This window comes from Strix aluco, chromosome 1 (genome assembly GCF_031877795.1).
Source record: "Strix aluco isolate bStrAlu1 chromosome 1, bStrAlu1.hap1, whole genome shotgun sequence".
Lineage (NCBI taxonomy): Eukaryota > Metazoa > Chordata > Aves > Strigiformes > Strigidae > Strix > Strix aluco.
The window spans coordinates 110023521-110040254 of record NC_133931.1 but is presented as its reverse complement, the minus strand read 5'-3'; the positions used below and the strand labels follow the sequence as shown (position 1 = coordinate 110040254).

The window sequence follows — 16734 nt, the reverse complement described above, 5'->3', positions numbered from 1 at the left end:
CTGTTTGAAGACTGAAGTCTGATGGTAACAGGTCCTCTTGGCCATCAAAGTGCTACTCTGTGCCTTTGCTTCAGGACCAATTGTTTCTAAAGTTTATGTACAGTGTCAATGAAATAAGTCTTATTGCAGTATAAATGAGAACTTACTTTCTCCTGTTCTAGCCATGCAGAGATCTTTCAGTTATTTGAGAAGAAGACGTTATAATAGAGCAAGCTATTATTATTTTCTTACTGTCAATGTTTGCTTCTCAACATTATCATTATTTAATCCATCACTGTGCTGGCAATTTTCCTGTGCATTTTGGAGCATATGAACTCCTCATAATGAAAGGTCTAACTGTCCCTAGTCATGTTAAGTGTGGTTAGACAAACTAAAAATAAAACGATTTGATTTTCCAGTAGCACGTATTCTCAATTACACTTTATCATAGTTTACAAGCTAATTCACTACCTCCTCAGTGACTGAATATATTTCAGCTACTGCAATGGTACAGGGAAGAAAAGGGATCTTGAGTCAGGGATCAGGGGGGCTTACAAGTATGAACATGTTAGGAAGGAAACTTGCTGGACTGACACGTATGTCTACGCCACATAAGATCTCCACCAAGCCAACCTCTTGCTAGTCTCAGATAGAGATGCAAACTTTGTCACATTATTTCTCTCTTATTTCAGTTTCACTTTTCTGATGCTTTGGGCTAGTCTTCCCACTGCTTTTCAGGTTTGAATCCAATTTAGTTAAACTGATGCAAAGTCATGAGTCTTATGTCAGCTTATAATACGTTATAGGGGTTTTGCTTGAACTTGCAAATCCACTAGTAGAAGCTAAACCTTCATAAGCCAGATTTAAATTGATTTGAGAGTATGTGCACAAATCACTCTGGTAGTTAAACTAGTGCAGCTTTTGCTGATACCAACATTTGCTCAATTTGCAAATGTTTAATAAAGACTTGGAGTGAGGTCATCAAATGAATGACGTAGGAGTGAGAGCTTTAATTAACGTCAGTAGTGCAACATCACTTTGTGGCAGCTGATGATCTGCAGTTTGCTTTTGTTTTATTTTGTGAATAACATTTAAAATATTGCCTGTGTTTGATGAAAAGAGTGTGGTGAACAAAACAATTCAGGTTTGGGTACTCAGATGAATAGAACTTTTTGAATTTTTTTGTCTTACTACTAACACAGAAGAGAATAGTCTGCAACTAGATTTGTTTGATCTTCATCGGCCAAAATAATGTGATTTAGGTAATCACAAGGTCTGTGGGACAAACACATAGATCCCCAATTCTGGTCATCCACAGAAGAGACAAAGTATGGGTACAGGGTTTTCACAAATTGCTCTATTACCATATTTCCTGGGTTATCTCAGTCATTAGACTCTCTAGCCTTCAGTCTGTCCTGCTGCAAGGGTACTGTAATGAGAACACTTAACTGCTAGGAGCTCAGTGCATGAACTACACATTTTAGTCACTGATGACTCAGACAAAATTTTTGTCTACAGGAAGGCTTTACCCTGAATATACCTCAGTATGAATGCTGTAGCATTTTCATTGGCCTAACAGAGTTGGGATCGTCAGATGTTGTAAGTTTGGTTACGTGTAATTTTCTTACACATGCTTTATCTTGCTATGCAATCTGCAAGATTAGCAGTAACCTCAGCTCATACAGAACACAGTTGTCACCATCTGCAAGTCATGCATGGTGCAAGGAGTTAAATAAAGTGCTTATCTAGGCAATAATTGATTAGTGTAGCAGGTAGGCTTAACAAATAAACAGGTATGCTGTGTAGATATAGCCACTCTGGCAAAGGAATGCAGAAGAGAAAGAGATGGATGCACAAGATGGAGCAACAAGCACAAGCGACATGGTTTTAATGTTAACCTTGACATTCCACGTTAAACCCCACAATCTGTTCAAAGGAATGATTTTATATAGTCATTCATTTGCTTTCCCTATCTTTAGCATTTCTAATTTTTGTTTTAATTATTAATGAAAAAGTCCTTAAGAACTTTCTCAGTCAGTCTCATTTTAATACATGTCAAAAGCAGAGAGCAAACTTGTAGCTTGGTTATTCCCCGAATATGTCTTATAATTGAGAGGTAATTGTTAGCCAGATGCTTCCTCAGTCAAAAAGCTGTTTTTTAAAAAGCAATATGACAAGTTAGACAGCAGGATTAGTTTATCATTAAATCCACCAGAGGATGAAGCTGTAAAGGTACAATTGCAATCAAGACAAAGGAGGGATTTCTGATATTGTTGTTCTGATACAGCATTATAATGCCTTTCCTTTGGCAGACAAAATGAAGATAAAACCACATGCAACAGTTCCCTGTTACATGCTTGATGTCACACAGTTGATCTTTGATCGATGCTTCATATAGTCTTACCCTCATCCCTTCAAATCGTGACAATGCTCTTAATGGTCGCAGAGCTCGGAGCGTCCTGAGGGATTTAATGGGACCCATCTCAGAGTATCCAAGTGAATTGGCGATGAGGCTTATTAAAGAGACCTGAATGGAGACACAAAGGAAAAATCTAATCTGTTAGTATACTCCTGACATTTTCCTTCTCTTCTGACTTTCCTTCCTGAAAAGAAATAACTGGTTAGTGGAACAGTGGAAAAAAAATCTTAAATGGAAGACATTAAATTAGACCAACAGAGAGGAAAGGAGATTTTTACATCCACACATATACAGAACTCTTACAAAACCTTTGTTTCCACAAAGTTTATAGAAATATAGACTTTCAAAGTTGGCGGTTTTCTTTTTAACTAAGCACACAGAAATCCTCTTAATGTCAGCTTGCACAAAGTGGATGAGAAAGGAGATCACTGTTACAAAATCACCATTCTGTGACACCCATGCTGTAGGTTTCCTGTACACTCCTCAAGGTGTGTGTATATTTGACTATTGAAAATATGAGTCACGTAAGTGTTATAATTTAGGGCTTTCTGGATGAAAGCACCTGTAAGATCTAACCATTTCCAACAGAGATTAAAGATTTCAGCATTACCATTCAATTACTAATCTTAAACTTACTGATTAGAAACAAGTCTTCTAGATTGCTGATAGACATGACTTTATACCATAGACTCTAAAAGAATGATGTGCATGACTCACTGATTCTGCACTTTCTCACTTTTTCTGGTTTCTGCACAGTCTCTGAAGGAGAAGGAAACTTGACAGGTGCTCAGCACTGAAGTTTATATCTCTCAGAGACTATTTATTTGAAATAAACTGTCTATTTCCAAATCTGGAGACAGCAAGGAGGGGTTCCAATGCTGCTCATGTTCTCAGAGCTTTTGTAGTGCCCCGCTGGTCAGAAATGTGGATGCTACCAGGCACAGGACTGGAGTCTGGATGAGCTGAATGGCAGTAGAGATTATGAGTCGGATTAAAAAATACATAGAGCAACTGGGTTTTGTATGCTCAAATCAGTGTTCACAGCCTGAGGCAGTGAGAAACAAACAGCTCTCCACCACCATAGGTATCATGCCAATTTGCATGTATTAAAAAAAGAACCAAAATTAACTGTCACATACTATAAAATATATTTTCTTAGAAGAGCGAGACCTATGCATTTTGCTCATCACAGTTTTCTTACTCCCATCTTTAGCTGATTTCACAGCCCCAGTTACCGTAGTATCAGATTATCTCACACTCACTAATGTGAGTGTGCAGAGTTTATCTGGAAGGACTGTGCTTTATTGCCATTTAAAGATAGCAGCTAAGTCTAAAACCAGGGATTCTTCTACACTATATAAAAAACAGGTGCTTAATGTAAAAGGAAACTCTAGGGTCCCCCATGAAGTCAGACAGCTCTGGTGGGAAATATTCCTTTTCATTTTAGGATGGGATGATTTTTCCTCTGAACCCCACTGCTGGCTGGCCAGCCCAGAATCACCCATGAGGTTTGTGATAAAGCAGAAGAACAGCCTGGTCTCCTAAGTCTCAAGCTAGTGTCCTCTTTGGAGCAGCCTTTCTCCTGAATATGCATTCATTTATGTACAAGCACTGTCTGCACAGCTAAGAATCTTTGTAAAACTTGACTAATTTCTTAAATTATTTACCTATTGATGGTTTTATTGTGGCATGTGGTTGACAGTGAGCCTAAGGGCAGGAGGTCTCAGAGACACTAAGCCTGGGCTGGATGCAATGGGCTGGATATCTTCCAGGATAAAACAGCCCACCTCTGCAGACGACTAAGTGGCACAGAGGTTGACTGTCATGCTTTAACATGTCACTCTTTAACAAGGCATGACACAAACTCACCTGCTGTGTATATAGACCCAGAGGCTGACATGGAAGGAAGGTCTTAATAAACACTTCTTCATTTTAATGGTGAGTGTGCTATAAAAACATCACAGTAGACAGACAGACTGGATTCAAGGTTTGTTGTCTTAGGCCCCTTAGACACTGGGGAGGTAAAAATCGCCAGTGAAGCCTTCGCTTCCATCTCTAAGAAAGCAGGTGTGAGCATGCCTAAGAAGCTATTTTAAAGTAATGTTATAGGTTTGACATGCTTCTTTCACCTAAATCCTGGTCAGTCAATGCTCAGTTTTAATAGAGATGAAAATCCGGGTTTGACTTAAAAACTATCTTAAACTCACCAACACTTCCAAACTGAGACAGCACCCATTTTCTGTCTTCCCTATTTCTCACCACCCTTGATTACCTCTTCTACTCTGAAGCTGCATTAACCTACAGTCCAAAGCCGCCTCCTTACACTCACTCTCCCCATTGACTTAATGGTGCCTAAATAATGAGAAAGGACTGAAGGATTTAGATGGGGCTTTGAGCAACAAGCTAGTGGAAGGTGTCCCTGCCCATGGCAGGAGAGTTGATACTAGATGATCTTTAAGGTCACTTCCAACCCAAACATTTCTATGATTCTGTGATTCTATGATTTGTCTAATAGCAGTAAGTAAATGCATAGCATACTTACATACTAAAGCCATTCAAATAAGCAATCTTAAAATTGTAATATAACTGGCATTAGTAAGATATTATAATAGGAGTAACACTGTGGCGCATATTTCTGTCTTTGATGGAAAATTTAGTGTGGAAAGCAGACTTAACCCCACAAAGCCTTGGAGCTTCCTATCCAGAAAGGCTGAAGGTATAAGAAAAAGAGCTCAATGATAGCACACTCAGTGATAGAAACCAAGATGCATACACTCACAAACCAAGGGAAGCTCATTCATTTGTAAAATGAATGTAGAGATTTAAAAGAAAATTAATCAAATACAGAGCACCCAACACACTTCTTTGCTAACTTCATCCACAATGACTGAAAGTCAGATCTTCTCTAGGTCTTCGAACTGCTTGGGTTTGTGCATCTGCATGCTTGTTCCCTCAGCCTGGATTTATGTCCTATAACTCCCCTTTCTATCAAGGCAGAAGATGTTCTATTCAAATCCTGCAAGACCAGACTTTGGATCTGAGTGGATTACCATTTTCTTTAGAGTGCTGTAAGTGTCACCCTGAAACACATCACAGGTGCTGTTGTCCTCCGGACACAGATTTACACAGCATTAGATATCTCTTCAGAGGATTAGGCCATGAAGCTGTGTGATATTTGGCAATTTACAAGGCTGGACTCAGAACTGAGTTTGACACAACTTGTTTAAGTGCTTGGATATTGGTTTTGAAGGTATCCCCGTCAAATTTTATTTATAGGAGAGTTACTAAAGCAGAGACTTGGCCATTTGAACTTGATTAAAAGTGATTCGGAAGGCTATTTTTAGGAAAAAAATCAAGCAGTTTTCAAAATTGGTGCTGACTGCCCCACATAATCACAGCAAAAGGTGAAGTCAGCTGTTTCTGTTATTTTTTTTTCCTGTTACAAGGCCGTGCAGCCCAAAGCTGTTCTAAGGTTCTGCTTTGTGCTCTGCTCAGTATCAGAAATGTGCTGGCATCCAGAAAACACCTCAAAGGTCAATGTAACCTCCAGATTGACAATATAGCACACACTTCTAATCCTTTCCATATCTGTTTGCAAATAGTTTTGTAGGTTTTTCAGAGAAAAAGCAACCTCTGAAGACCAGGCAGCACTGTAACTTTGTGGAGAGCAGGTGAATCCTAAGGAGTCACTATTGCCTGGAACCATTTCCCATAAAATCCACAACTTGCTGTTGGGCTTGAGCTTTCACTTCACCTTCACCTTTCACATGGCATGTGTGCTAACAGGTAAGCTACAGAGTCTCTCATCCTCCTGTGCACTTCTTCTGACCCAAGAAGCCTTACCATTGTTCTCATTTGCAGATGCTCTGCTTCTAGCATTTCCCTTGAGAGTCTTTCCAGAACCTGCTAGATCTTACTAAGAAGCTTTCCATCTAAACCTTCCTTACCCTTAATCAAGTAATAATATCCTCCATGTTAGCTCTAGACTGTTCCTTATCCCCTGGACTTGCTGTTCATTTTGTGCCTCTGAAGTGTCCAGGACAATGTTGTCACTGGAATTTTCTATCTATTGTGAAACCCAGTGTGCAACCTGGCCAGCAATGAGGGTCCCTGAGGTGGAGAGTAGTCCTCATAAATTGGAGTATGCAATCCTATCTTCACAGATATTAACGGCAAAAGTCTCACCAATTGCATGTGCTAGGATTTCAAACACGTGTCAGCTCTTCCCCTTTGCTTTCCTCAGATAATCTCAGCACAGCTCAACAAGAGCTCAGTGCTATCAGCAACTTCCCAAAATTTAGTCCACCCCAAAAGAGTGGAAACCCTGAAAGAGTCAGCATTTATTGCCCAGCTCAATGTTAAGAGTTTCCCAGCAAAGCTCAGGCTTCAGGCAAAGCCATGTTGATGTTACCTACACACCTTGGCTTATTTTTGCCATTGTAGACAGGCAGGTGTTGTTGAGTTCTCTCTGATCCTGGCATTTAGGGAAGATTTTGCCCCTGTTCCTTACTTTCTTTGTCCAGAGATAGTTTTATCTATGTATCTATAAATATTTTATCTCTATAAATATATTAGATCTAGATAGCTATAGACCTGTATTTCTATATACAAGTTTATCTATACAGATTTTACAATGATTTGTATGACAGCCTTCTGGAGCTGGGTAAAGGGAAAGATAAATGAACCCCACAGCTTCATTTTTGCCATTTTCAGTGTTATGCTCAAGTGAAAAATGAGAGCTTTTAAATCTTGTGACTGCATTGAACACTAGAAATACCAGCTATGGGGATTATCAGGCCTGTGGCTGGTGTTCTGAAAGCCAACCTCCTGTCATCTACATCGCTTAGTGTCATTAGCAGCACAGGTCTGGAGTGCCCTCTTGTATGACATTCATAGGTCTTTTGAGGGGAAAATCAAGAAGAATCAATGAATCTGGACTGCTAGAACACAGGCAATGATCTCTGTAGAGAAGCTAGCCTCACCAATAACTGTTCAAAGTTATTGCTACAATTTTCTAATGAGATGAATGTCTGAACTTCTTAATTATTTTCACAGTCCACTACTAGATTATATTTGACCCCCAAAAAAGTCTTTTCTAGGAATCAGGACACTTTTTCAGTAACTGCCACTTTTTTGTTTAATCATTTTAGCGGAATATTGTTATTCTTGAGATAAGAAATATGATTAATGTATTTGTACCCAGGTGGCACCCATGTAGAGTTAGGTTCCCATTGTGCTCACATTGGTGCTCACAGCAATTCATCAGTTAACAGATATGCAGCATTTTTTGACTATTAAAATTGTTCACTATGAACACACAGAGATAAAGTTATACAATAGGTATATACATCTTCATTATCTGACAGTGATTTAAGAAATCAGTGTTGTAAACCAATATAAACCCCAGTAAAGCTGTCAGAAGAGATTTTTAAGGCTGCAGCAAAACAGTTATAAAGTAGGAAGTGCAATAATGCAGCTTCCTTTCAGCACACACAAGGGAAACGATCTTTAATCAAAAGATCACAGACTCTCTCCCAAGGAGTAATTGTATTTATAACAGTAGTAGGGTTCCTTCCTATATGCATACGTTTTAATAGCATATTAGCAGCATGCACAGACTCCCTACCCATGAAATTATGCTTGGTGGCAGTAATCCAAGGGGTGCAGTCTTTGGGAGCAGTGTTTCACCTGAGGCTGACAAGGTTTCCTATAGAGAGGAGGTGGGTTTGAGCTGGAATAGAGACTGTTCCCCTCTTTTTTGTGTTCCTTCCCACCAGCCTAAAACACATCATCTCAGATAACCAGTGAGCATCCACTGGACCAAGCTGGAGGCAGACCTGAGCAGAACCATCCAAAGGCAGATGCTACTCGGCATAGACAGCATTTTTGAATTAACCCCAGATCACCACTGAGATGAATTAATAGCAGAGCCCAGGGAACAAGGATTTCTGCCTGAGCAACTGTAAAAATCGTCCTTAGCTGGTCATATAAATCCTAAAACCCATGAGAACAATGAGAAGCTCTACTAAATGTCTACTTGCTGCAGCACACAGCTGTGAGCAATACCCTGCAAGCTGCTGTCTCATAGAGAAGAGGGGACCTCCTTCCCATTTTGGGCAACAGCGTATGTTTTATGCAGCTAGGGATTTCATCAAATTAACCTGCTTGTTCAAATTAGAGGGGAGGGAGCAGGGGAAAAAAGGACATCTGAAAGGGAACACAGCAGCTGAGTTGAAAGCTCTGGCCGCTTATTTAAATAAGCAGTTTCAGCTAATGCAGGCCCCCAATGCTTTCAAATAGCTTTTTGTGTGCCCCAGGAACACCTGTCTGACTTGCTAATTGTGCTTTAAAAAAAAAAAAAAAAAAAAAAGTAGAAGAAAGAGAGCTTGGATTACTTTGGGTGCCTCTTTTCAATCCAGTCTGGTTTCTCCTGTCCATTGCTGCCAAGGATACCCAAAGATATCTTCACAGCCAGAGTGGCAGCCCAGTGTCTTTAAGAGCCAGGCCTGTGGTCCCAAGTTGCTCCCCTTGATTTGAAAAGGAACAAAATTAGGCCTGTACCTCAAATGCAAACTGGAAAAACTACAGGAAAAGGGGAATTTGCAAATAAATTGAAATACATGGAACTTTTTATTGCCACTCTGAAATACTGTTGGGAGAAAAGGGCTTGTAATGAGGTTGGTATTCCCTTTAGCGTCTACCATTTCTAAGCAGATGTTTATTATCACCATAGTTTTTTTAAATATCTCTTTACCTTTTCACTCCAACATTACATTTTCTGCCATACAGATGCCTAACTGTATGATTGCACCTGTCAATCCAGAAATTGCATGTTATGAATGACATAAAGTTAAAGGAAAGTCTTAAAATTAGGACACTAGAGAGACACTACGGTGACCTAAACCAAATTCTCATCTCTGCTATCCGTTTTCTTGAATCACAACCCTCACATTCAGGTAAAGACTACAAACTTCTTAGCACTGCTCTGGAGTTAGTCCATAGCATGGAGATGAAAGTGCGTTTGCAAACGAGTTAATGAATAGCTTCTCTCACCAGCAGCAGAGTTCATTACTGCTTGTGGAGTGCTCTCGTGTGCCTAGATTAATTATAAACAAAATTATCTCCTGTAAAGCCTGACACTACTTCTTATAACTCAGGTTAAAAAAGGCTTTTACATCATCCACTCATGTTTTTTCTTCTTTTTATTTTTTTGATTCCTCATCTACTACTCAAACAAAGGCTGTGAAACTCTGTTAATATTCCATCTTCTCAGCTTGTTTCTCAGTCCTTATGTCCATGCTTTTCAAAGCAATGTTTCCTTTTCAGAGGGCAGCCTTGTTGCAAACAGCATGTGCCACTCCTGTTGGCTTAAATGCTTTTAAATAAACTGTTCCTGCATCCTAATTGCTTCCTGGTGGTTTCCAGAAGAGCCTCTTAATGTCTCGCTGTTCTCTTAATCTGTCACCTCCTATACACCTGCTCAGGCTTTTCTAACAACTCCAGTCAATTCCCAAGGCAGATGGCTGCAAATCAAGAATTAAACCTCAGCTAATTTCTGAGGGCAAGTCAAACAACCTGCTGCTCTGAGCTTGCATCCACTGAGACAGAAAACTGACTTATTGACTTGCAGTTTCCCCACCCCATCCTTTCCAAATGGATTTTCAGCTTATCTCAAATCACCTTTTCACTGCAAGTAGACACCTTTGCCAGACCTCCAGGTCCCATTTATCAGCATTGGGTAGGGATGGCAGAGGGATTGCTGTGAATTCTGGGGACCACACAATGCTCCGTGATCAGCCAAACCTTGGCTAAGACCAGTCTTTCTCCTTGTTGCAGCAGTCGTGGCTGTGCCTTGAAAAGTCTGGTATTTCTACTGGGATTTAGAGGAAAATAATTTCTTCATCATTGACTATGTTCTGTTTCTCATCCAGATGCAGTGTGAAGACAACCTTGATTTAGGGCAGCTGAAGAGGAAAGATATTCTCCCCTTAAAAAGATCTCCAAAACCACCGCACAATTCATCCCAGTGTACCTTCTTGATGCTGAATGCTGTTGTCAGGAGTAGATGGGAATATTATTATTTATTATTTGAAGATAGCGTTACAATGCCAGGGGTGGGCATAGTGATTAATGAGAGAACATTGCCCTGGAGGCTCAGCCACATTGACTCTGCTACATTTCCATCCCAGCTGGTGGGAGTTGAGGTGCTGGGCTGAAGGCATGTTTATTTCTGGGCAGTATTAGAATCAACCCTAATTATGCAGGACATGATGAAAAAAAAAAAAAAAGAGAGAGAGAGAGAAAAATCTGTTTGGGTAGTTTCCACAAGGTGCTGTTCTGGATTTGCTCAATTTACTACAGCATTTATTTTATCAAATGTTCCAGATCAATATGAAAAATACTGAGTTGATGTGGGAAATATGACAATCTTATCTTGAAAATAATCTCTGTTTAGTTGGATTCTTGAACCTGATTGATCCCAATATTGTATTGAATATGCTAAGATAGAGAGGGACTCTGAAGAATTATAGGATCCCCGATTTCTGCCAGAAAAGACAATACTACAAGTAGGAGTCTTCATCTTCATTTGCCTTAGCACAAAGCACCCCAAAGCCAGGGTAGGAGACGAGTACAAAATCTCAACACCACTGGGGCACAGCTTTCAAATTTCATCCCAATTCCTTTGATCTCTGCCCCCAATCCCAGATAAAGGATCCCTGTGATCCCTCTGCAGGCTGCTTCTCTCCCTCCACTACTTCCTTCCTTCCCCCTCCTGCTGGCACCAGTCTCTCGAGCTGCTACTGACCATCCTGGATGGAGCCCCGAGGGTGGTGGGAAGACATTTTTCAGTCTGCAACAATTGTGGGATTGCAAAGGTGCTGGTCATCAGGAATAGGAACTGTAGGACAATACTCCTCTGTCCCTGCAGAGTGTGTGGGACTCTGGACTGTTAAATACAGCCTACATGTCCCTCCCAGCTCTGATTCTCCATGCAGGGGAGAACATCACTGTATAAGGAATTTGACTGCTACGGTCACAGTAAGAAAAGGGCCAAGCAAGCTGCATGCAAGAGCTCCAGGGTTTTATTCACTCTTTTCTTTTAAAGCATATTCTTCTAAAAAATGACATTGAGATGTGCTCCATCTTTAAATAACTTGAACAAAAATGGTGGTAAACCTAATTCAGTACAATCTGAGTTGAGATGGGTTTTCTACATCACTTGCAACAGCTGTAATTTTCCCTCAGTAACTGAAATTCTTCAGTGATTGCAGTAATTCTTCATCTTGCAACGGTTTTGCAAGATGTAGGCAGGAGTGAGCTGCACTTACTGCTGGACTTTTCCCCTCACCTTCGTTTACTGTCCCTTTTCCTCCAGTCAGAGCATGCTTTGTCCTTCTGTGCCTTGTCTGAAACCGAGCTTGTGTTTCCACTTGGCAAAGCCGGGTTGCTCTCCTTTTAGCATCTATGTGGTAACTAACATGAGGTGCAAACCAAGATAAGACAAGACATTTGGATGTTTTTGCATGTGTTATGTTGAGATAAAATGTGGGGAGGCAGAAGGGAGATTTACAGCGTCGGCTGACCTGCTAACACACATTAAAACCACTTATCTCATCTTCATGTGGATTTTTTTTTTCACTTATCCTGAATTAGCCAATATGTAGTAAATCAGCATTTTTTTCTCTCTCTCTTTTTTTTTTTTTTTTTCCCCCAGAACCAGGCTCGCTGGCTTCTGGAGACATATTCTCTTTCCTATTAGTTATCTGGGAGGTTTATGTCATCAGCAGAGGCCCAGAAGAATGTACACTGAGACATCTTGAAAAATCCCACATGAACTTTGAGGAACTGCAAGAAAACTAGTCAAAAAAAAGAACTCTGAAATAATAGTACCCTATTGTAACCCGTGGATTTTTGATAACTCATAAAGAGCACTAATAAATTAATTCTTAAAATGCTTCTCCAAGTGACAAGCTGTATTATTTTTACTTTGCCTTGGTTGTATTTTTGTCATTCTGCTCCTGTGTGCTTTTCTGAACAGAAACTAGATGAAATTCACATGCTTTTAGGATAATTTCCCAAGAATACAAATTGGATTTCAGTGCTGTTTGAGAACACCTCATTACAGCAGATTGTGTAATTACTGGTAAAGCAAACAGAAATCACCTTGCTAATCAACAGGGAATACAGATGGAAAAAACAATTAAAGTAATCATAAGCCATCAATATTTACTTCACACAGCAAGTTTTTAATTATCACTTAAAGACAATACAACACAAGGGCGTAATTTAATTCAATTCAATTTTTAACTAGGGATAGAAAGACAGTTTTAAATTGTTCATCTCAAACTCAAAGATTATTAGCTGCTTCTTAACTCACCTGGCAGTAAAGTATCCGAAGTAAAAATCTTAGAGCAAGTGCTTTCCAGTAAACCATCTCAGAAAACTTAATATCTGTATTTTTTTAAGCATGCAGTGAGAATTATGGTCCATTGACTGAACATCAATGAACAGTTCTTAAACAAGCAAACAGGAAATTTGGCAGCAAACAGGAAATTTGGAAAGCTGCTCAATGGGGAATACAGACCTCTAGATTCAAACTCAGCAGCTCCAGGCAAACACCAGGAACCACTCACAAAAGTTACAGGGGGTTGTGAAACGTACATATTATTTAACTTTCGTAAAAGTGTCTACAAAATTGTGCCTAGTGGAGTTGTTGAATAACTCATTTGAGATGTCTGGCCTCCAAATCCTTTGTTGAGCCTTGCTTGAACTACTTTGCAGACAGATATATTGCTCAAAGCTGTTGTGAGCCACTGCCTCAATGGTGACAGAGCAGGCTCTGTGGGAAAAGGGATGGAAGGAGCAATCTTTCTGCATGGTGATGCAGCTTGGAGAGAAACTGGTGGGACAACAAGGCAAAAATTGAGAACTAGAGATGAACTTCCCTGTTGCAGGACATAGCATTAGGACCTGTTGCTGGAGATGGCTGAAGGGAAAGGAGGCTGCCAGCATCTCTAAAAAAGCAATTGTTTGAGAAAACAGCTTTCCCCAATATCAGATCTTGAAATGGGATAATTTTAGTAAGAATTGGTGGAGAAACCCTCATCTCCCCTTGTCTCCAAAATCAGTAAATGACAATCAGGGTTTCTTTTAAGCCTGGATTGGGACTAACTTTTGGTCAACTAAATTGAACCCAAAAGCTGCAATGGAGATGATGGATTTATGATAATGGACTTTTGTACACAGATGACATTAGTGCCAGTTTAAGAGGATTTTTCTGTATATGCACAGGCAATGAAGCTTGGCTGAGTATTCTTACTAATGAGTTAGAGATTTTACATCCCTTTCCTGAGAGCTTTCTTGTTACAGCTTCTGTAGGGTACTGGTTTCTCCCCTCTGCCTTCAATGCATGATCAGCGAGTGAAGAAGCTGTTGACCACAACACCTCCTGTCTTTGAATGATGCTAAGCTCCAAACTGACCACTGCAAGGGAATAATACATCTGCTGTCAGCAGAGACTGGGACATAGCTCAGAATTAATTGGCTGAAGCTCAAACTAGATAAGCTCAAGATAATATTTATAGGTCAGAGGAAACAATTGAAAGGAACATCAAATATGACACCAACATGCACAACTGGTGGAGTTTATCTGCTCCTTGTTTAAAACCCCAGCCATCTCTGCCTGATGCAGGACATGCCTTGTTGAGAGCAGTTTTTATAAACATTCATTCTGAATGCCATGCACCTCCATCTCTGGCCAAGTTTAGACTCCTTGTTAAATCTGCTTTGTATGAAGAGGTTTTGATTGCATGAATGCTTGGAAAATATCTATTCTTTGTGAAAATATTTTCCTGTGCATAAACACCATTCCTGATGGTGATATTGATGTCTGTCTACACTTCAGGTATACTATGGTCTCTGCTTTTCCCTCATTTGAAAAGAGCTGTGGACTGAGTGCCCACCACTCCAGTTCATGAGCACAGAGGGGCTATATTTGCTGTGTAGAAGGGGGTTACTTTTAGCAGTATACTTGTTTTTTGCAGGGAGGTAACATGTACAGATGTACAGTAATGCTGTTTGTTCAGTATATCCAAATTTCAGCAGACATCTAAAGCATCTTTCCCAGGTGCTCTAAGTTGAAATGAGCCTGTATTTTGTGGTTTGATTACTCCTTTCTCCCTTCCTCCCAAAGAAATCTCTTGTGGTGTTATTGATAGGACTTTACTGTATTGCAGTGTATTTAAAAGCACTCTCTTACGATTTTGCTACACTAGCAGACTTCTTTGAGATGCAGAGAAGCCCATTACCAGAGATCATCCTTTAGGGATTCTACATCGAGCAAAAATAGCTCTCAGTTTGTGGATTACTGTGTGTTTTGATGTTCAGCTTTGCAAGACAGAATTTTCTTTAGTAATCCACAATTGTCAGATGGAGCCTTTGCTGTTCTACTGGCCCAAATCAGTGTTAAAGCTCTTTCACAAGGCAGGGTAAGTACAGAAAAAAAATTAAAAAAAAAATAAAATCGGCAGCAATATGCTTATACCCCCTCTGGGTTCACTTCCCATTTAGAAATAGTGAATACTTGCAAATTTTGAGCTGGTTTTATGAATTATTCACAACAGAAAAAGGATTCTGAGTTGCATTTGTACAATGAGAAAACACAGATGATAGATGGTTTCACATGTCCAATGAAAAATCAACCATCACAGCTTGAATTTTGAATACTGATACCAAACTGCTAATGAATAATTTGCAGATCAGGAATTTTTAAGTGAATAATTTTAAACAAATAAATTTGAGAAAATCAGACAAGTGGTTCATCTGCTTCTTTTGGAGCAGCTAATTCACCCATTCACTCCCTTCTGCAGCTCAGTTGCAGTGATTTGGTTCTCAAAGGACCAAAAAGAAAATGTAAATTAAAGTAAAAAGTGTGCTGGAAAAATGATAGCATGTTACTCTGCCAATTCAGAGTGGCAGGGTGTGTGAGCAATAGGGTAGGAGAAGAGCATCTGTTAAACCCACTAAAAATATAGTACCAGGTTCTCATAATCTACATTGGGAAACTACTTTGAAGAAAAGAATGGCGCCTGGGAAAAATTTTATTCACTGAGAACATTAAAGGGCAAGAGATTTCCTAGAGCCAATAGATAACTAAAACAACTCAAGGGTGAAGCAACTTTTAGGTTAGATTGGGAGCCTGCAAAAACAACATTTAAATGTGGGTTAAGAAAATAAAAAATTCTGGGTCAGTAAGAAGGGGTGGATTTTCTGGGGACAAGGGGAGTCCCATGGGTCTATGGTCCCCTTTCCCCCATAGAACTGTTTTATGCCATATGTGCTCTGGATGTGTGGCAGGGGAGGTGAAGCCCCTTTCCCCAGCCCACCTGTGACTGTCTCTGAAATCTGTCATTATACTCACAAACTCCACATTAAAAGGCAAACATGTAACTAAATTTTGGGGTTACATACTGACTTTGCATTCTTGTGTAACTCCTGTTCCAAGGGGATTTTTATCATGGAGGACAGAATTTAGCTTAGTTTTTGTTTTACTCTCTTTGGTATTAATTAGATGTTATGCTACAAAGTATGTATTTCTAAGAAGCACTGAACTCATTTCAAACTGTTAATGATGCAGCAAAGCTCCAAACTGTTTCCGTGAATTCATCGTGCAAACTGTTGCTCCTGTCAGGAAGGCCTCTCCTTATATTTGTGACAATATTAAACCCTCATCCAGCCCTTCTAATCTTCAGAAGCTCATTAAAACAGTAACTCCAATAACAAATTCCTGGAAGTGCATATAATACTTTAGGTGAGTCCTGTTAGTCCCATTTTACAGATGGAGAAACCAGGAAAGAAAAGCTATGTCACTCAACCTAAACCACAGTAAGCACAGGGTTGGGCTATAACTTAGGAACTGGTGGTTTCCAATTTTGTGGTTAGATAATTAAACCAGGCCTTCCTCTTCTATCAAAATTAATCTGTGAAAAATGAGTGCCTTCCCTTTAAGAGGTTTCCAAGCATGTATGCAAAAAGGGATTTATGACCTACAGTTTATGTAAAGAACTTCCTTTTCATAAATCAATTTATTAAAGCTCTAGAGAAGCTTCCAAAGGCTCTGATCCAGCAGTGCACTTAGACATGTCCATAACTTCAAACAAGTAAATCGTCCCATTGAAGTGCTTTCCTGGGCTGGGGCCAAAGAAAGTGCAGTTCTCCCCTGAGGCAACGTTCAGATGTAAAATGGGGAAAAATAATTTATCAAAAGTGTAATAAGTTACACAGTCATGGCAGAGCTCTGCCAGTCTTCCACATTAATACCTCAAGCTAATATGAAA

At 39.8% G+C, this 16734-nt stretch overlaps 1 protein-coding gene across 4 annotated transcripts in view; it reads right to left on the bottom strand.

Moving 5' to 3' along the window:
- The window catches only part of LOC141925972 (sodium channel protein type 5 subunit alpha-like), a 223740-nt gene that overhangs the window by 22263 nt on the left and 184743 nt on the right, over positions 1 to 16734 (bottom strand). For all 4 annotated transcript variants that reach the window (XM_074830944.1, XM_074830965.1, XM_074830954.1 and 1 more), the window contains one exon: positions 2384 to 2506. In XM_074830944.1, coding sequence (XP_074687045.1) covers positions 2384 to 2506 — 123 coding nt within the window. The remainder of the gene's footprint in view (positions 1 to 2383; positions 2507 to 16734) is intronic.